The 20,597-nt window shown below is 42.6% G+C and overlaps 1 protein-coding gene across 1 annotated transcript in view; it reads right to left on the bottom strand.

Annotated features, from left to right (window-relative positions):
- Positions 1–8,413: 8,413 nt before the first annotated feature.
- SLC35F3 (solute carrier family 35 member F3) overlaps positions 8,414–20,597 on the bottom strand; it is a 463,234-nt gene continuing 451,050 nt past the window's right edge. Inside the window, 4 exon segments of the mRNA XM_037821187.1 lie at positions 8,414–9,897; positions 13,330–13,419; positions 14,312–14,504; positions 16,575–16,700. Of these exon segments, the coding sequence (XP_037677115.1) occupies positions 9,662–9,897; positions 13,330–13,419; positions 14,312–14,504; positions 16,575–16,700 (645 nt within the window). The 3' untranslated portion in view covers positions 8,414–9,661.

Genomic DNA, 20,597 nt, shown 5'->3' with positions numbered 1-20,597 from the left:
TGGTTTTACTAGGAGTATATTTTTGGGATTCTGAGTCTATTTTCACAGGTATATATTGGACCTTTTCTATATAGGTTCAGGTCTTCTTTTATTTCCAACAAATTTTCTCAGATTATCAATAAATATTAATAATGTTCCATTGTTTTGTTTTCTATTTAGGGAATTATTTAATTATTCATGTTGGATTTCCTTTGCTTATATATTTTTTATCTATAACTTTTTCCTGATCTTTTCTAAGCCTTTAAATATGCCTTTTTTGTTTTTATTCTCTTGATTCTTTCCACTTTTTTCTTTAAGTCTCTATATTTTCAGTCCAATCTACTCTCCCTTAGGCTCTTTATAATTTAGTCTTCATTTCTGCAATGGTTTCTTCAATTTATTTCCTGAGTTTGTTAAACTCTTATTTCACATCTTCCTAATTTTTGCCCATTTGTCTTCTGAGTTTTAAATTTCTGATTCAAGGGATTCATTCATATTGGTAAATGCTTAATATTTAATGGTATTTGGTTCATGCATAGATCAAGGATCAGGGGCAGAGAATGGAGATACTCAAGGCAGCAGGGGTTAAAGCTGCCCAGGCTTAGGACAGTTGATGGAGATTTCTGTGAAGAGCTTTCAGCTTTCAGTAGGCTTTGCCTCAAAGGCTTGGGCACGGGGACCTCAGAAGTCAGAGCTTGCATCCATTGCACACAGGTTTTTTGATATCGCTTTGGTGTCTTTATTGGGGAAACAGTTGAAATGATCCAGAAAGATCTGAAGCAAATTTAGCAAAATCCAGGCCAGTCCCAGTGCCTGAGGATGGAGCTGCTTTTGTATCCAAGTAAACCCTCCATTTGAGGAAGTGATTTCCATGGGGTTGATGATTAAAAACACAAAACTGGATGAAAATGCCAAAGGAAAAACTGTAGAGAGAGAAGCTGTCCTTGGATAGAATGAGGGGTACCTTCCCACCTAAGGTTGGAAGTAGAAAAAGTATGCGGTGGAGAAAGAGGGGTTACAGACACAGGGTGAGAACCAGGAAAATACAGTCAGAACCCTGGTGAGATGCTCTTTAGAGGAAATAATTGCCCAAACTTGGCAGACCTGCCATGATGAAAATGATAATGCTATCATTTATTGAACACTTACTTATGTTCTAGCACAGTGTGAAGCTTTTATATGTATTATTTTATCTTTACAACCTTGCAAGTTAGAGACTATTATTACTATTTCTCAGTAAGAAGGCTGAGACTCAGAGATTCAAGTGACTTGCCCAAGCTCACAAAACTATAAATGACAGAGCAGGGTATTGAACCCAGTTCTGTCTCCAAATTCCATGCTATTAACCACTACACTATTCTGCTATACCTTTGCCCTTGAACCTGGAGAGAGTCCTATTTTTGGGGATTTGAGGATGATGACCAACAGCTAAGAGAAAGAGAGTAAATACTAAGAAGAGCAGAGATGGTAAGTGGACATCAGTGTGTGTTGAACCCATCCAGGTGTGAGACCAAATGATAGATTTCTGGTGCTGCAAATTCAATCTTCCAAACCAAAGGAAGCTGTACCCTTTCTTCAGGGGTAACATAGGGATGGTGAATGTATCAGCAAACCTCTGTTTCTGATTATTCTAGGAGCAAGGTTGATTGAGTGCATTAGCAGGCAACCTGGGATTCAGAAATTTGGGCAAATGGGAATACGCCATAGGGAGCACTTGAGAGGGCAAATGGTCAGTCAGAGGGTTGGGGGCAGTTGCGAGAATTAAGCCTGGGCGCGTGAACACACACATGAAAAACACTTGGTAAGTTGCAAATTGGCAGACAAATACTGATTCATGTTGTTGTTATTGTTGTGATTCTTAGTTTATGTGGTGGTGCTATTGATTGCACACAGAGCAAACCACAGTCAGTGGGGTGGAAACAAAGCCAGTGAAGGAAAGGACTTGCTGAACTAGGTGAAAGACAGAAGGGAAGCTGACCAGAGAGGTAACTGCAGGGTTGTCCTGTAATTTTGTTGAAGCGGCCAAGAGCCTACCATCTACTTCAACGAGGAGACAATATTGGGAAAGGAGTTTATGGGCATAATGGCATTAGGAGAAAATGGGCAACGGTACAACCCCAGCCTTACAGAGCTTTCATTCTAAATGAGATATTTCAAAGTCCAAATAGAACTTTTTATCTTATCTTCCAGAAGGGCCCTAGACAAAATCATTCAGCAGAGGAGCTGGTCCTCAAGACTTTCCCTCCTGCAGACTCTGCCCACAAATAACAAGGATGCAGGGGTGGGGGTGGGGGTGTCAGAGCACTGTGCTCTGCCTCTTCCCAGCACAGGGCCTGGGGCAAGTCTCTTGATAATTACTTAACAAAGCCATAGAGCATTTCACAGGCTGCAAGTTGCATTCATATATGTATCCTTAATAACCCTGTGGACTAGACAGGGCTTATTTTACCCATTTCATTGTGTTTTATGTATTTTGATTTATCTTAGCAGTTGATATTTAAGAAGCAGGTGTTCTTGTTCCTCTGCCCTAAATCTTCGTTCATTTTGCATTCAGAAGTCCTGGACAAATGTATTTTTTTAAGTAACCTTTTGTCATCTAAAACTCTAAAATAGCATTTGTCCTATAGATAAAAAGATGGCAGAAAGTGAGTATTTTCTTAAGTTCATAGCAATACCGTGCAAATACTCAGCAACAGATAAAACCTAGAATTCACCAGAATTTCATCTTAATAAATAGAGGGAGCAAAGAATATAACAGATAATTCAGAAAGCTAATTGGGACTACTGAATAGTAACTTAGCACCTCTCTTACAAAGAAAAAAATAGGTAGGAAATGCTATCAGAAAGTGTAAAGAAAATTTAGATAAGTTACTTTGGAAAATAACCTGTAAGAGCTTTTGACGCAATAATGTCCTAAGATAAGCCAGATTCTAGGGCAGTTAAATATCAAAATGTGCTTTGGACTTCATAGTAGTTGCAATGTAAGATTTGACTTTTTAAAATTAAATTTTGGAGAAAAACACCAGGGCCACCCTATGTGCTCACAATAAGGGATTGAAGAAAGCCACCAGGTTGTACCTAGATGATTATCTGTCTAGCTCTAAAAGGTATCATTAAAAAAAATAGAGAGAAAATCACTGGAATCAGAAGCTGAAAGCAAAGCAACCCAGGAGCAAAGGACCAGCAGACGCCAGCCACATGCCTTCCCAGTTGACAGAGGTGTTCCTGTTGCCATTGGCCGTTCCTCAGTGAAGGCATCATCTTGTTGATGCCTTAGTTTGCACACTTTTATGGCCTTAGGACTATCAGTTTGTAAGGACTATAAATTTGTAACCAAATAAGCCCCCTGTTCTAGTTTGCTAATGCTGCAGAATGCAAAACACCAGGGATGGATTGGCTTTTATAAAAAGGGGGTTTATTTGGCTACACAGTTACAGTCTTAAGGCCACAAAGTGTCCAAGGTAACACATCAGTAATTGGGTACCTTCACCGGAGGATGGCCAATGGCGTCCGGGAAACCTCTGCTAGCTAGGAAGGCAGCTGGCGTCTGCTCCAAAGCTCTGGCCTCAAAATGGCTTTCTCCCAGGATGTTCCTCTCTAGCAAGCTTGCTCCTCTTCAAAACATCACTCCCAGCTGCACTCAGTGAGTTCCCTCTCTCTGAATCAGCATATTTATATATGGTGGGGACACGTCTCCCTAATGGGCGGGGCCACGCCTCCATGGGAACATCTCATCAAAATCATCACTCACAGCTGGGTGGGGCACATTCCAAGCAAATCCAACCAGCATCAAAATGTCTGCCCCACAAGACCACAAAGATAATGGCATTTGGGGAACACAATACATTCAAACCGGCACACCCCCTTTATAAAAGCCAATCCCTTTCTGGTATTTTGCATTCCAGCAGCATTGGTAAACAGGAACACCATCAGATTACGGGGTTGTCTCTCCCCAGATTCCCCTCCATTGTTAGCATACCATAGATTCCTAACAAATGTCAAAGGATTAGGTGACCAGCGGAACTTCTATTTCCACTGAGGGATAAACATTTGGGATTCCTGAAATTTCCTTCAGGAGATTTTTAAGCCCCTTTATTATTATTATTATTATTATTATTATTATTACTACTACTACTACTACTATTGTAAAGAACTCCTACTTGAGTAGACTTCGTGTGGAGATATAAAAACAGGACAAAATCAGATAAGCAGGTACAATTAACTTCTTAAGTGCATGTGTGGTGGATTGAATTGTGTATCCCAGTTTGTACACGTTCTTGGTCTTGCTCTGCATTCTGGTGGGTGTGGACCCATGTAAATAAGATCTCGTCAAGATGTTACTTCAGTTAAGGTGTGGCCCAGCTGAATCAGGTTGGGCTTTAATCTGGATCACTGGAGTCCTTTTATAAGCAGCATGAAATTCAGACATGGAGAGAAAAAGCTACGGGAAGAAGCTACAAGTCAAGGGAGAAGGAAGGCAAAGACATTGCCATGTGACAGAAAATCCAAGGACCAAGGATCATTGGCAGAAAGCCACATAACGCCACCGTCTTTGGGGAAAAAGCATCACCTTGCGGAAGCCTTGATTTTGGACTTGTTCTAGCCTCAAAACTGGGAACCAGTAAACCTCCATTGTTTAAGCCAAGCAATCCACTGTAAAGCATTTGTTTCAGCAGTCAGAAAACTTAATACAGCACACCCTGCCCTCACCCTCAGAGAGAGACAGTGCCTGAGAGGTCCCTCGTGTCCTTCTAGTGAACCCAGGCTCACACTCCTATCAGCCCAAGTAGTACTTGCTCCTGTGAGTGCAATTGCTAAGTAGTTATTGCTGGGTAGTGGGTTTATGGGTATTTAAAAATGTTCTACAGTAGACATGTATTCATTTTTCAATAAAAGAAAAAGACCTCAGTTAAAATTCATAACACATTAAATTGCAACTACATATAATCTCATTTACTAAGATTTTATTAACTCCAAACTTTTTGATAACTTGGAGTAAATTTATGTGAGTTGAACTTTACTATTCTTTTAAATCAAGAAAAGGATTTCCTCAAGAATTTGACAGTGTTGAATGTATGAAAAATACGTAAGGGACAATATTGTTTAAAATTTCCCTAAAATGGTATATTTTAAGTGCTGTGAAGAATGTTTAACCCCCTCGTTATTTATGTATCATTGATGCAATTCTTACAAATTATTCTTACCCATTCTTTAAAGTGGATTGACCAAGGAGTCCTGCTAGACCATAGTTAACCCAGTTGTTTCACCTGGCGGGCAGCCTGTGTCCTCATGGTCGACCCATGACCAGGTGTCTCTAGTTGCACAGAAATTGCCTTGAAGGGGGCAGGCCACTTTGTGTCCACCCAGTCCCTCCGTGACCACCTTATCCTTTCATGGGAGCCTTGATCTTCAGAAGCCGAGGCTTCTCATCAAAAGGTGGTGGGTGCTCCAACAGTGTTTAAATGCCTGCCTTGTGCCCACCAAAATAATTATTTGATTGCTCCCAGTTAGAACAGAGGTCAAATGAATTGCTAAGGAGGTGTCCCTCCACTGAAAAGAGCTCATTACCAAAGCGGGATTTTTTAAAGTCTCATCTGAGTACTCACCAGACAAGGAACTTTTCCTTGTATACCAAAAAGATCAAATGCAAATGGGCTTCTGCCACAAGCCCAGACCAGAACAGACTGTTACCATCCAAACCAAACAGACCGAAGTTCACAAAATGGACGCTGTGGTCTCAGCCCAAACAAGAGAACTGAGGTTCAAAATGCCCTTTATGAGAAGACACCCAAAGAAAGGCTAGAACCTCAACCAAAGAGAGGGAGGTTCAGCAACCAAAGCACTCACCAACGGGAGCTTGGGGCTGTCGGGAGATGGCAGAGCTCCAGGGACTCCTGCGGGTACCATGCTCAGTTCCAGGGATGCTCCAGAGTCAGGTCAGTGGTCATCTTGGGATCGCTTAGGATCCTGTTTCTGACACCATGTGATGTCAACCAAGAAATAAACTAAGCTGCAAGGCAATAAAGGCATTTACTTGGGGTCTTAGAATTGCAATTTGGGGAGCACAGATTCAGGTAGCAACCCCCAAAGTGTCCCATCTTGGCATTTCCAGCAAGAGTTTTTAAAGGAAAAGAAGTTTACACAAGTCGTTAGTGCTTGGTGGATATTTGGGGTACTCTAATTGTCCTTCAGGTTAGGTAGTGTGTCAGTTTGCTGAAGTTACCAAAATGCAACATACCAGAAACGGGTTGGTTTTTGCAATGGGGTTTTATTAGCTTAAAAGCTTACAGTTCTGAGGCCGTGAAAATGTCCAAATCAAGGCATCAACAGGTGATGCTTTCTCTGACTGGGTACTAGTGATCCTGGACTCTTCTGTCCCATGGGAAGGCACACGGAGTGTCTGCTGGTCTCTCCCTTCTCTCCTGGGTTTTGTTGCTTCCAGCTTCTGGCCTCAGTGGCTTCCTTTCCTCCAGTTGGCAATGGCACACTAATTATTTCTGTCTAAGGTCTCATCGGAAGTAACTTTGGTGTCCATATTTCTACCAATGATCTCTTCAAAGCAATCTAGGCCTTTTCACCTCACAATTCTCTAGGATCTCCCCCTTACCCATTTATAAAGCCATTCTAACATTTTTGGTATTTGCAATCTCAGTGCCCCACTATTCTGGTACCAAAATCTGTTTTAGTTTGCTAAAGCTGCCAGAATGCAATACACCAGAAATGGGTTGGCTTTTACAACGGGGATTTATTAACTTAAAACTTACAGTTCTGAGGCCGTGAAAATGTCCAGAAAAGACAGCATGCTTTCTCCCTGAAGACTGGGTGCTGGCGATCTTGGACTCCTCTGTCACATGGCAAGTCACAAGGCACGTCTGGGGTCTCTCCCAGGTTTTGTTGCTTCCAGCTTCTGGCTTCAGGTGGCTTCCTCTCTGAGCTTCTGTGGCTCTCTCTCTCAGCTTCTCTGTTTTCTCTCTCTTTCTTGCTATTATAAAGGGTTCCATTAAGAGCAATAAGACACACCTGGGGCACGCCTCACCTGAACTAACTATTCAAGAGGCCCCACCCATAACGGGTCTACACTCACAGGAATGGATTAGCTTTCAGAACATCTTTTCTGGGGTCCACAAAACCTCCAAACCATCAGAAATAATTAATTGAGTTTTTTGTGGTTTGTTTATGCTGTCCGGATGTCCTTAAGATTTCCAGGAACATTGTTCCTTGAGGCTCTGCATACTGTGGCAGTTTGTGATATCTGGCTGACACCTGCCTAAGAGTAACCTCCAGAATGACCCCTGATTCCACTTGATTTCTCTTAGCCATGGAAATGATCCTTTTTTTTTTTAATACCATAGATCATCCCAGTACTAGAAATCTGCTTGGGGTTTGTATTCTTTCTGGAAAAAAAAACAAAACGAAAAAACTCTCAAAGGTTTTAAAAGTTTTTCCGTCTCTTTTTCCTGACCAACTCAGATTAATAATGTTCCCTGAGGAGCAGAGGGCGCAATAGCCTTTTCATTTTACACGCTTTATTTTCATAGTCTTTATGCCCAATGGGAGAATAAAGTTCACAGGAAACTCTGCTCTAGTGTAGAGCTTCCCAGCTTCTTCACGTGATGGCTCACAAAGGAAATGGTATTCGTTTCACTCCCTAGAGTAACCTGGAGGGGTTTGGAGCCATGACAGGGCTGCTCAGGACTGGAGGTGATGAATCCCAGGGCCCTTGCTGGCCTGGCACCCCTGAGGGGGCTGAGAAGACCCTCCCTCACTGTCTCTACCTGGAGCACTCGGCCCCGGACAACTGATTGTTCAGAGTTTGGCCTCGTGTGGCCAAGTGGAATGTGGTGTGTAGATGCTCTAGGTGTGTGTGGGAGGATGAGCTTCTCCTTCCGGCTCACACCCTGTGCCTCACAGCCCCTGGCCACAGCTGGCTGAAACAGTGACGTACACATTCCCTGGGCTGGGTAAATGGAATTCTCCGTCAGACTAGGATGAGGCGAGGACACCGAAAGAAGTCAGCAGCTGTGGGGCTGAGCTGGGAGATCATGTGCATTTGGAGACTGAGGCTGCCACTCTGGGGAAGTCACAGAGACCAGGGGTGAGCTGAGCTGAGGCAGCAGGTCTGCAAAGTGGGAGAAGGAAGCAACACGCAGAGCGAAGCAGAAGGAGAGGAGGAAGGGGAGAGTAAAGTGGCCTCGAGACTGAAATTTTGTGAGTGCTGACTGTTCATCCTGCATTTCACTTTTGTGAAATTCAACTTCGTCATTTTAACAAGAATTTCCTTCACTTGAGGTGGTTTTAGTGGGTTTGCCTACCTTGAAGGTACAGGAAGGTGGTGCCTGCCGTGAGAGAAGAATTGGAACACTCAAGCCGTATCAGAACCAGCAAACTGAAACCGGTATAGCAAGAAGGTAACAAAATGGCACTAACTTTTTCTTTTTAAATATTTTATTAATCTGTTTGGCCAAACAGGTAATGGAATCTGAGAACAATAATTTGCTAAAAAGTTCAGGTCATGATTGCCCCTTTCCCCCATGAAACAAAAGACTCCATGGTTACAGAATGCACCATTGGATTATGACAACATTTCAAAATAATATTTCCATTTCGTATGTAACAATGTAAACTTCAAAAATAGTAAACTCTAACCCCCTTGTCCCTCTTTACAGATCTATCACAGATAGAATTTTCTGGCAGACCTAAAGTGTGTAAGTAAACAGCCTGGTGCTTAAAAGTTTCATAAAAAGGTTTACGGATTCAGTAAATAATTTTTTGATCTTGATCATGAAGTAAAAGCAACCAGCAATTCACTTCCTGATAGTCCACCATATACGCATATGTTACATTACGAACCGAGTCTCCATTATAAACGAGTCATCAACTTTGTCATTTTTGTACACACACACACACACATATATATATTATTTATTTCTAAAGATTTCTACATCTAAATTATAAGACAGCGCCAGTGACTTATAATGTCACCTCGCTTCACATAAGTAAAGACGAAAATTCTGTAGAAGGCACTGAAATCTCTCTTGCATGATCTAATACAGACACGTGAGAGCAAGCCGGCCGGGGCTTGGACTTATTTTTCTCTTCCTATTACCTTGTGCAAGGCCTGTCTCCCTCCAATTGCCATCCCCAGATTAGTTATATTAGATGGTTTTTGATGTCCATTACCTTTTTCTGCTTCACCTCTTCACATCCCACCCATAATCAAGATTAACTTACAATTATCTTTTGGTTCGTTGAAATTCCTTAAAATTAAGAGTACAGCTCTGGTAAAAACAAAAGATAACCTACCATAGCTGAAAAATAATCACAGTGTGCAATGTAATTTTCAGTGGCTAAGATTCACAACATTTGCCCTGGCTTGTCAAAAATATCTGTCATCCAAAACAATCTATGCAAGGATAATTTTAACATACTTGACATTCATTTAAAAAGAGCCGAGAGGTTCTGTTTTTCCTCTTTCATACTGAAGCGGTACCCTTAAGTGAAAGGTCTGAAGTGGAAAAAGTGCAAGCAAATTGGACATGCCAATAAATACCATGTGACTTACCGCAGATTACCAAAACTGTACAGGTATATACACCTTACCAAACTTAGGTTCCTCCTGTCAGGAAAAGACCTCCAAATCACTAACATGAGGGAATCACCACAGAGTTCTAGAGAAATGGCATCAGCGGGCAAAGGAAGGGCGCGTTCTCCTGCTCTTGTTCTGCAGCCCTGAGCCTGAGTCTGCGTTGCCCTCCACTGTCTCCTCCTTCTTCCTCACTTTGAGGCGGGTGAGCAGCTTGATCAACCAGACATCCCACTCCTCCGGCAACAGCAGGAGGAGGAAGCCCAGACCGATGATGATGATGGCAATCACCCGGACTCCGTTGAAGACTATCTTACTCGTGTAGTGATCAACCACTGTGTGAGAGACAGAGACTTGGGTTACTGAAAGGGAGAGTCCTGTCAGCAGCACACAGAGAAGGCAAATACCATTTACAGAGTGGCGAGGCCTCAAGCATCCTTCTCTGCCTGGTGGGCTGGTGGCCTTCTCTGACCACAGAATCTTCCTCGGTCTGATTTTGTTCTGGGTGAGTTGGGGTTGCCTCTGGTAAATCACCCTTAGTTTATCAAGCCTCTCTGGTATGAGTCCTTGCATTTTGTATTTTACTTTCCAAAAGTGAAATGGCATCTAAGTTCAAACCTTGATTTGTGTGAGAGAAAAAAAATAAATGAATGGCAGTTTGGAGATATATATATATACACACCTAAGTTCAATTGTGGCCAACTCTTGGTGGCAGGATATTGAAAAATGTTATTGCTTTCTTTATATTTTTGGTACATTTCACATTTTCTACAATGAAATTTTATTTTTATAATTTGAAAACATTATTTTACAATATATGTGAACATATGTTTTGAAGACTCAACTTGAACTGCTTCTTTTAAGAAAATAAATATAAATTCCTGTTCTGCCACAGGGGATTCTGAATGTAAGTCTCTTGCCACCGTGCCATTACCATCTATTAAAGCTTATTAAAAACTCACTGGGCGCATGGCTTGTTCTTGACTCACATCGGGTAACAGTGAAACAAAATGAGAAATAGGACTCATGCCAGTTAATAAAAATCCAGATCATCATTCTCTTAATAGCCAAAAGATCAAAGCACTGTGAGGTTAAGGGTTTCTTCTTTCTTTTTTCTTACTTTCTTTCTCTCTTTTAAAATCAAACCAAACAAAACAAATTTGGATCCTGCCTTCTACACAAGAGAGAAACAGATTGCCTTTATTTTGTGTCATTTTATTAAAGAGGGTTTGCTGACTTTAAAGCATGACTTTTTTTTGAAATATCCATAACTTTTTGCTAGACAACTGCCCAACAGTTCTCCAGAGGCAGGGGTTGTTTTTCTACGTAGTTTGTGGGCTGGCCCGTCACTTTCTCCCTCCATTTTCCCCAACTTCCTTCTGCCTCCTTTTCCTCTCCCTTTCCTGACTCTGTTAGTATTCACCTCCTTTAGACAGTGGGCAAACAAAGAGTAAGAGGGGGAAAAAAAAACCACACAAAACCAATTTAATAATATGTCAAGAGAAGGAGTCACATTCAGACTGGAGGAGAGAAGCAGCGATCTGCTAATTAACTACACGTCACAGCAGAGCCTTCCCTTACCTTCGAGCTCTTGCTGGTGCAGGTCATGCGACTGCCAGCTGACTACCCCATCTGCTGATTTAATAGAATGAGCTGCCAATATTAAAAATTAAAGTGTTTCTGGTTTATAGTGGACTAAAAGAGGCACCATAATTTCACAAAAGGGCTACTAACAACAGATAAATAATAAATGATTCCGATTCACTCTCAATCAGCAGGCTCTACGATAGGATCGATGGAAGTGTCTATGTAAGAATGATCTAGAATATGCCTTCTAGCAATAAGAGCCCCATGTGACTATAAATAAAGCACAGAGCAAAATGTAGGGGGAGTCTGTTGATAAGTTAGTTTTCTGAACAGACTGTTTGCAAGCTGGGCCCTTCCGCAGCTTTCCCGACTCATAGGCAATGAATCCTAAGCTTTACCCCTTGGGTAGCCACGATCTGATTCACTGTCTGTTCTTGTAGCTCTCTTATCACAAGTTTTCCTCTTGGCTCTGTGAAGCAGTCCCTTATATATCAGAGACCAGCAGTATAACTAGTCCCAATCATTTGCATTCCAGACAAAATGACAACCCGGTCACTCTCATTTTGCAGCTTTCCAGTTGAGAGGGTTCACAGGTTTTAAAAGCTTGCATTCTCCGGAAACTGACGGGCTGGAGGAGTTTTTACCAACTCCCCAGGAGTTCAGGTGCTTTACGCATTTCAAACTTCTGTCTGATAGATTATTCCCTTTTTTTCTCAATCAGCTGGGGCACCAAGGGTAGGTACAACCATCATTTTCAGGGTAGATAAACTAAGGCCCAGAGAGAGGGTGAGCTGCCCCGAGCCCAGCTACCCACTCCCAGGCCAGCCTCTTTCCCCGGTGCCCCCAGAAGGCGCTCCTTCTACTAGGGCCAGGAGAGGCTACAAGACAATGTGGGTTGCAGTTCAACTGTTTCAGGTATTTCCTTCCAGCTATTCCAATACACGGTGTGACTGTGTGATTGCAAAAACCTTGTGGCTCACACTCCCTTTATCCAGTGTATGGACAGATGAGTAGAAAAATGGGGACAAAAATTAAATGAATAATAGGGGGAGATGAGGGAGATGGGATGTTTTGGGTGTTGTTTTTTACTTGTATTTTTATTCTTATTTTCATTTTTTTTTTGAGTAATGAAAATGTTAAAAAATACCAACTATATTATGGTACTGTGAACAACTGATTGAACACTGTGAATGATTGTAGGGTATGTGAATATATCTCAATAAAACTGAATAATAAAAAAAAGGACGCCGTGGACTATGTGGGGCAGGAAACCAAAACATGGGGACAGGCTTAGGAAAACCTAAGAAAACCCGAGAGCTGCTTTGCCTGTGCTTCTGAGCCTATTTAGCACCATATTTAATAGGACAAGGGTTTGCAGTTCCCTGGGAGGATAACTCTTGAATGATCTGGAAGTGGGAGTATTCGGAGGAAGCTGTGCCAGGGACGAGGGGAGTTTCTGAGCTGCTGGGAGGTGAGGACGTGAGTGCTTTGGGGAGAAATGATCCACAGACCCTTCCCTGGCAGAGAGCAGGTCGGACAGGAGAGGCCCAAGTGTAAGGTTGGGGATTCTGGGGAGGAGACCCCAAATTCATACAGAATCCATTTCCAGAATGGGCCAGGAAAAGGCTGGAGAGGTGATGAAGAAGGGAAGCTGTGGAAGACGTCAACTGTGCATGTTGACACGAGTCTTCAGCAGAAAACGAAGTATGGTCTCCAGGAACTAGGCGAATGGCTCTCTTTGAGGATAGAGAGGAAAATAATAATGTTCACTGTTTGTGGACATTTTTCTACGTCACACCTTGAATACCCTGAGCAAAAGTTTTCCCCCTGAAAGTCACTTGCAAAAATTAAAAACCTTTTTCTACTTCATATTTTTCTACATTTGTTAATAATACGAATGCTGTCCATCTCTGATCCCCACACTAGTTAGAATCGAGACTGCTTTAGACTTCTTTCTGTGTCTTGGTGTGATAAGTGAAAATCAATCCAGTAGGAAAAAAATACTGTTTATATAACACACATCGACATCTTTCCTAAATGCTTTTTTCTTTGCAGAAGGTTAAGTGAGAATGCATTCTATACCAGGCATAGCAAGAATACATAGGAGTGTGTATGTGAGAGTGCATGTGTGTATTTTTAATTTTTTTTACAAACAGATGTAGGAAGCTATATAAGTTTACCTGCATTCACAGGTACACTGAGGACAATTCCAAGGGACATCAGGGTGGGATAGGTAACAGCGATTCCAAAATTTAATACAATATTGAATGCTGAAAAAAGAATAAAAAAAATGGTTACTTTCTTCCCATCTGAATATACTGTCCTTAAATTATTCGTGACCAGCTCTGTACTTTCCCCCTTCCCTGGGTTATAGGATGGGCCAGAGAAAGTGGACTCTGCACACCAGTTTCTCCCATGAGCCTGGAGTCATATGAATTACAATTCCCTTTCGCTTTGATTGAGCAACTTGGGGTTCTTCCAAGGGCTCCACGGCTTGGAGATTAGGGATAAACACCCTGAATATTCAGCCCCCTCTCTTCCCTGAGCTTTGAAAAAGGGAAAATTCAGAAAAGCTAACTGGTGAGAAGGCACTAGAAAAAGGAACTGGGACCAGCTAACTAGCTTTGCTTTTCTCTCTTGCTAGTGATGATTCTGGGGTGACTCTATGAGTAAGAGCTTTGGGACATGATTTTTTTTTTTAAAGACTGAACTGGTGAGGCACATTCTTGATTGCTTTTCTGTCTAGCTGTAGCCTTACATCTTTGAGCTCCCTGAAGCTCCATGCCAGAAGTGATGGTAGTGATGATGACACTAATAACAATGATCATTGATAATATTTATCGAACACTGACATTAATCAGGCGATGCTCTAAGGGCTCCCCAGGTATTAATTTATCAACTCCTCACCAGCCCCATAAGGAACGGACATCTGGCTATTATTATTCAGAGTAGCAGTGAACATTGTTACCACTAGAGTGACTATGATTCTGAACTTAGAATTGAATGTCCACATTACCAAGGCTTTCCTTTGCCTTGCAAAGTGGGGGTGGGGTGTGTGTGTGTTTAGGGGTGGTGGTGATTGGAACCACTATAAACTGTGCACAGATTCTGCTCTGTCAGCCACTGGCTTCTGGGGATTCCAACATGGTGGCTGCCACTTACTCAATAAGAGAACTGAAAATCCACAAAGGTCTCCCCATGGGATGTCATCGAAAGAGCTCCAGTATTCCACTTTGGTAAAGTAGAGAATGACAGGAATACAGGTGATGAAGATGATATTAAACACACCCAAAATGGACAAAAATAAGGCAGCTTCTCCAAATTTAGCACTGCCGAGGAGAAGCTTGAACAAAACCTGCAAGAGAAAACAGAATAGGTAGGGGGTGAAGTTTTACCTCAGGCTTCAACATTTTATGAGCTAAGCAGAGTGCATTTGGCAAAGCTGGGGTGGGACCACAGGACTGACACCTATATTACAAGCAAATCTGACCATATTGTGCTTTTAGTGAAGGCGCGGGGATTGGACCTATGTTCAGTTGTACACATGTTCAAATCCAAATAGCAACATGATGGAGAGTTACCCTCTGGCTATGGAGGGGGCATGTTCAGTAATGAGGGTTTTCACACTATGCTTTGCCTTGCCTATGTTACATTCATGATATCATAAATCAACTTCAGGGAGGCTGAAAATGAGGAAACCATATAAATTAGAAACATCTACCATGAAGACACATGCTTTTCAAGGATCCCTAAAATTGACTCTGATTTTGTGCAACACAGTTTGCCCCCAAAGAAAAAGGGCTGCAAAGACATTTTATACAAATAGAAGTTGGAGGGCTTTTAATACTTATAACTCATCTCTGCTCCATTCCACTGCCCTCTTCGGGAAATGGCAAGGGTTTTAGTGGACTGCCCCCAAATTTTATTTCTTGTACCTGTACTTCAAACTCTTGGAAGGCCAGGAGGAGAGGGACAAAAGGAAATGTCCAGGAAGCTGACTTTAAAGACAGAAGGTTCCAGTCTATGTTTGAAGAGCTATTGACAGTTACGGAACTAGGGGCCCAATTTGAGACTCTGCATTGCTGCCTCTCCTAATTTTCCTGCTTTCTCCTTTTTCAGCTATTTCACAATGCTTTCACGTCTTTGCGGGCATATGTGCAAGAAATATGGAAAGGGAAATGAATAGCTTTCAGTCTTTCATTAGCTCTTATGAACAAAGATTAGGCAGTAGAAGAAACAGAAACTGAAGTTTAAATCAGACTATTTGTGTCCATTGTAGATTGTGTTTCTCTATGCTCTCTGCTTCTCATCAGGGCATGGTTAATTGAGGATAGCAGAGTGTCTGGGTGACCCTTTAATATTTTCTGCATTTGGACAGTGGCTTTGAAGTCTCAAAATGGGGCCAGAATATTGCATCCCCTTGTGAGATGTGTACCCTCTCAATCTCTCTCTCTCTGGCAGTGACTGCAGGGAGTTAATGTAGTATAGGAAAGTACAGTTATTTCATTTTCCAAATCCATAAAATATATTACTTACAGAGATAGAAAAATTCATTTTCTTATAGTTTTCTATAGTATTTAATTTCCTATCATCCTCCTGTCTGAATCAATGATGGTCAATAAATCTCAAAGCTAAAATCTCATTTCTCATTGAATCCTCCAGGTCAGTTTCCCATCTCAGATTTAGAGACCAGAAAAAATTTTCATACTCTACTTTGGACCTAAGAAGGAGAAAGGAAGAGAGGGGAGGGGAAAGCAGAGAGCATCCATGGGGCATTAGTGAGTAGGGGAGGAAACTGTGCAAGGGGCCAGCAAATGGGAATAAAAATTTGTTTTCATCTGGACCTGCAGTTGGGTTTTAATGGTTCCCAACTTTTTTGTTGGTCAAAAATATTTTCTTATCAATGTATTATAGTAGTTATGCTTTTATTTATTCTGTCTACAGACAATGCTTGAAACACATATAGATTCATGCTGAGTACTGGTGGCCACAAATATGAGAAATAAATTATTTAAATGGCAAAGCTGAACCAGAGAGTCGTATCTTCATGTCCAATCTGGTAGGAAATTATATGACCAAACACTGAGCCAGCCATTTAGGGCCCCCTAATCCTTCTTCAGTTCCCTGCCGAACAGTTAAATCACTCATCTGACTCTGCTAATCCGGTACTCCACCCACTTTAGCTGATATGCTGCAAACATATGGCCACTGATGGAAAAATCCCAAGAGCCAAAGCCAAGAGCAGCTGCATGCCTTGGCACTGCATTTGGCAGACATTTCCCTTTGCCTCATGCACATTGACAGCAACTGCTCACAGGCCCCTACCAAAGTCTCCCCAGAAGTAATGGACCAGCCTTGCCAAGACCCGCTGTGCTGTCACAGAAAGGCAGCCCGAGCTCAGGGAGCCCGCTCCACGTGTGCGTACCTTATAGAGGGCAGACATGGATGCCGACCCCACCACCAGTGCTATGCCGATCACGGAGTGGCTGTGGAACCCGTCTGCGTAGGTCATCATCACGATGCCAGCAATGGCGAGGATGGCTGCCACGATCTGGACGGGAGGAGGGAACGGCGGTCAGGAAAGCAGCAAGGAGTTGGAGGAGCCACACATGTGACAATGAGCTAGAAATGCTCCTACAAGTTCAATTTTCTGAGGGCAAAGTGGGGCTTCCTTTTCAATCCTTTGGATAATAATGGGCAAAAGTTGGTCCTGTCTAAATTTTTGTTGCTGCATAGAGGGATTGCTGAGCAAAGCTTTAGCATGACCTGAGAGCCCCAACCAGGTGACAGCACGAGTGGAGGTGTGGCTTAGCATCAGAGCATAAACTGGTGGCCAGTTGTTGTGATTCTTGTGGTCATAATTCCATCCACAGGTTGTTTGGTCATGATAAGGCCTGGTGGACAACGCCAGTACCTGGAAAAGATCTGTTAGCTTTTCCCCAAGCTTCTGAAAGTGCCTCAAATGATCTTACTTTTATATATTTCATATCCCAACAGGGAGGGCACAATGAGGACAGCAGACCCTTTCCCTATTGTACACTCCAGCAGTGGACTCTGACATCCAGAGCTACAAACGCCATCCTAAACCTGGAGCCTCGGTTCCTCTCCTTGGCTGCTGCAGGGCCCTCTCCCCATGCCCTCACCCCCTATCCTGTTACTGGACAACTACAGACTTCTCGGATTGAATGGAAGCTCCAGGGAGATGTACCCATTCTTGTTGAACAAAGTAAAGTACTGGGAATAAACCAAAGATAAACTATCTGGGATAACATTTCCCAAACTCATTGGCACAGAAAATAATAAGAACTAATTTGTGGGTAGTCATGGGGCTATATAAATTTCTCTTGGGGTGGGAAGTGGGAGAGAGTGTTGTCAGTAAAATATGGGGGAGGGCAGGTCCTATGTGTGCAATATAAGTTTAAACTCAGGTTTACTAAGAGTTTTGTCCTTTTTGCAGATCATTCAAAATTGACTTCAGCTACCTATAAGGGTATCAGATAGCTAACATTTACTGAGAAGTCACTGTACAAGTGTTTTCTAAGTATTTTCTCATGTTATCCTCAAAAGAGAGTATCATTTCCCTCATTTTATAGATGTGGAAACTTATGTTCAGAGTAGTTAGGTAACTTACCCAAGGTGACACAGTTGACATGGGGCAAAGAAGGGACACAAATTTCAGGACTGTCTTATTGCAAAGTCAGTGCTTATATATACACACATGAAAGTATGATTCACATAAGTTATTGTCAACTATACTCTTACATTTAAATGGAGGCTTCCTTGGCGGTGTACACTCAAACTTTTTAGGTTAGTGAAAGTAATGTGGTTGAATCCCACACAATATATCTGAGTTATACACTTCTTCTAGTTTATGTCTCATGCATTATTTTCAAGAGCCCTTTGAGAGAATAAGTGATTATCATTTACTGGAGAAGCACCAGGCCCTAATTTGTCTACTTGTTCTTTCTCATTTAGAAATTCACTTTTACTCAGCTGCATCATTCTGCATGACATATATACGTATATTTCATATTCAAATACCATGTGTATTACATACAACTGTTCATTAAGGGAAGGAAACAGACAGCAAGACAGCAAGCAATTTTTTTTTTCCAGGAGAAAAAGTAAGTGGTAAGTGACAAACTGGGCAGGGAAAAGGGGTGGGTTCTGCTCTAGATGACACACAGAATACAAGATACTGCTTGGAAACAGTTCAACCTGGCTAGGTATCAGAGGTAAATAGCTGGAAAAATAATTATAAAAGAAAGGGAGGGAGAAGGAGAGGAAAGGAAATAGCAAAATTTCAGGTCATTTGCTGCATCTCTAAAGGTAGTGAGTCTTTCAAAATTTAGGGCAGAAGTTTGAGGAAATGAAGGAGAGCAAGGGGTTATATTTTTCTGAAGACTTATAGGGCAGATTTCCAACCACTTTCTCTCTCTTCTCTATTGATATTAAATATTAACCAGTTAGAAGCTTTAGCCTGAGCTGTGCTGTGCAGAAGAGCTAGGGGAAGGGGCTGGGGGGTATAAGAAAAGAGAGAGCTTGAATTGGCCACAAACCTTTTGGTAAGCCAAGGAGATAAAGATTTGAGAGATGAGGATGCTGTGAGTTCACCCTGACAGGGCGTCACTAGGGGTCAGCAGTCCCTTTGTCCACATCTCGGGGTCTCCTTCTTTTAGGTGGCCCCAGCCACAAGTCACAGGATCAACCCCCCTCACCTGGACAGCAGAGCCCCACAGGGTCCCCAGCTCTGTGCCTGGGGCCCTTCCCAAGAGGTACTGGGTGGCAGCTTCCCCCCTCACTCTCGCTCCGCAGTCTTCACCCCGTCCATTTCCACCTTTTCTTTGAAATATCCCTAACAGCAGAACACAGTTGAAACATACCTTGGGGGTTTGGGGCCACAGCCCCCAAAGTCCTTTCTCAAGCTTGAAATTCCTTTGGAGATCCCAGTTCTATCTTTAAAAAAATATGTACACAATTTACATGTTACAAATATTTCCCTGAACTAAAAGGAATTCTCAGGAAGCTCGGCCACGTTTATCCTCTGGATTCACGTACCCCACACCTCACACGCCTTGGTGTTAGGGCGAGAATGCTTAGTCTGAGTATGAAATCGAGACAAGCGAATTTCCCTGATTTCCACGTTCCTGCCCCGCCCCTTCCAATGTGTCCCCTTGATTTGCTCTAAAACAAGTTTTCGGGAGGCTTGGGGATTCAGACCTATGGGTACAAAGACCCTGAGAACAAGATGGGTGAGAGCTGCCATCTCTACTTGCTCTGGGAGAAAATTAGCTGGAGATGAGGAAGACATCCAGGCATGGGAGAAGAGTCCATGTTGCCATCTAACCTCTTAATGGTGGCCTCCCCTAGTGTAGTGAGCCACTGTCACGACCTGCTCGCTCCCGGGATCCTCAATCCAGAGTCACACAGATATGCCCCTGACCCCCCAGGTCATTGCTGCTCCCTATTAGGTGACAGATTGAAAGGGAAGGGAGCGAAACCCTTAAGCATGAAGGAAAAAATCAGGAGGGCTGGGCATAGCACATTTAAGTCTAAACACATTTCAGCCTAGGAGTGCTCCTGCTGCTTGCTAAAAATGGGATGGGCTGCATACCTTCTGCCAAAAAGAATCCCAACTGTGATACAATTTAGATTTTCTACAGTTTGAACACTTTGGAGAAGGAAAAGAACAGGCTAGTTTTTACATATACCTCCTCCAAAAGTTTCCCTTCTAACTCCTACACTGTTCCCAGACTCAAAAAATACTGGAGTTTTGAGGGAATTTAGAGATCTCCTATTCATCCTTCTCATTTCAGAGAAGCAGAAAGGGGTCCCAGCCTGTGTGTAACCAGGCCCCAACTTCTGTGTGCCCCACCCGCCTTGCTCTGGTTGGAGGGGACAGACTCCCAAAGAAAAGGGACTCAGGATTAGAAAGTTGCAGTTACCCTTCAGGGATTTCCCCTTTTAAAACACTTAAATCACGTACTTGTTGAAAACATCAGTAGACATGTGATTGATACAGGGAACTGATCTTGGAAAAAGTGCACATTCCCCAGGAAGGTGCTGCTGGGGTTTGAGGCCCCCTTAGATGATTCATAACTGTGACGACAGTTATGAATCGTTGCTGTAAAATTGGAGAATCCCATCTTCAGTCTTCCCAGAGGTGTGGGCCGAGGATAGCCTCACCCAGTCAACCCGTTCTCCATCCAATGGTTGACCACAGCTGGGGGGCTTCAGCTATAGGAGGGGCAGTATTTGGTGACCTCAGATCTCCACTTGCTCTCATTCCCCTGCTCCTTTTACTACAAAACAACCTCACTTTAGTCAACTTCTGACATTGTCAACAAAAGAATTGGTGCTGATCCATCAACTCCTTCTGTTGAGAAGGAATAATAACAACATTGAGAAGAAAGAATATTCATTGAATTTTACATGCCAGACACGCATA

This window comes from Choloepus didactylus, chromosome 2, assembly GCF_015220235.1.
Source record: "Choloepus didactylus isolate mChoDid1 chromosome 2, mChoDid1.pri, whole genome shotgun sequence".
Taxonomy (NCBI): Eukaryota; Metazoa; Chordata; class Mammalia; order Pilosa; family Megalonychidae; genus Choloepus; species Choloepus didactylus.
This window is presented reverse-complemented; position numbering and strand designations above follow the sequence as displayed.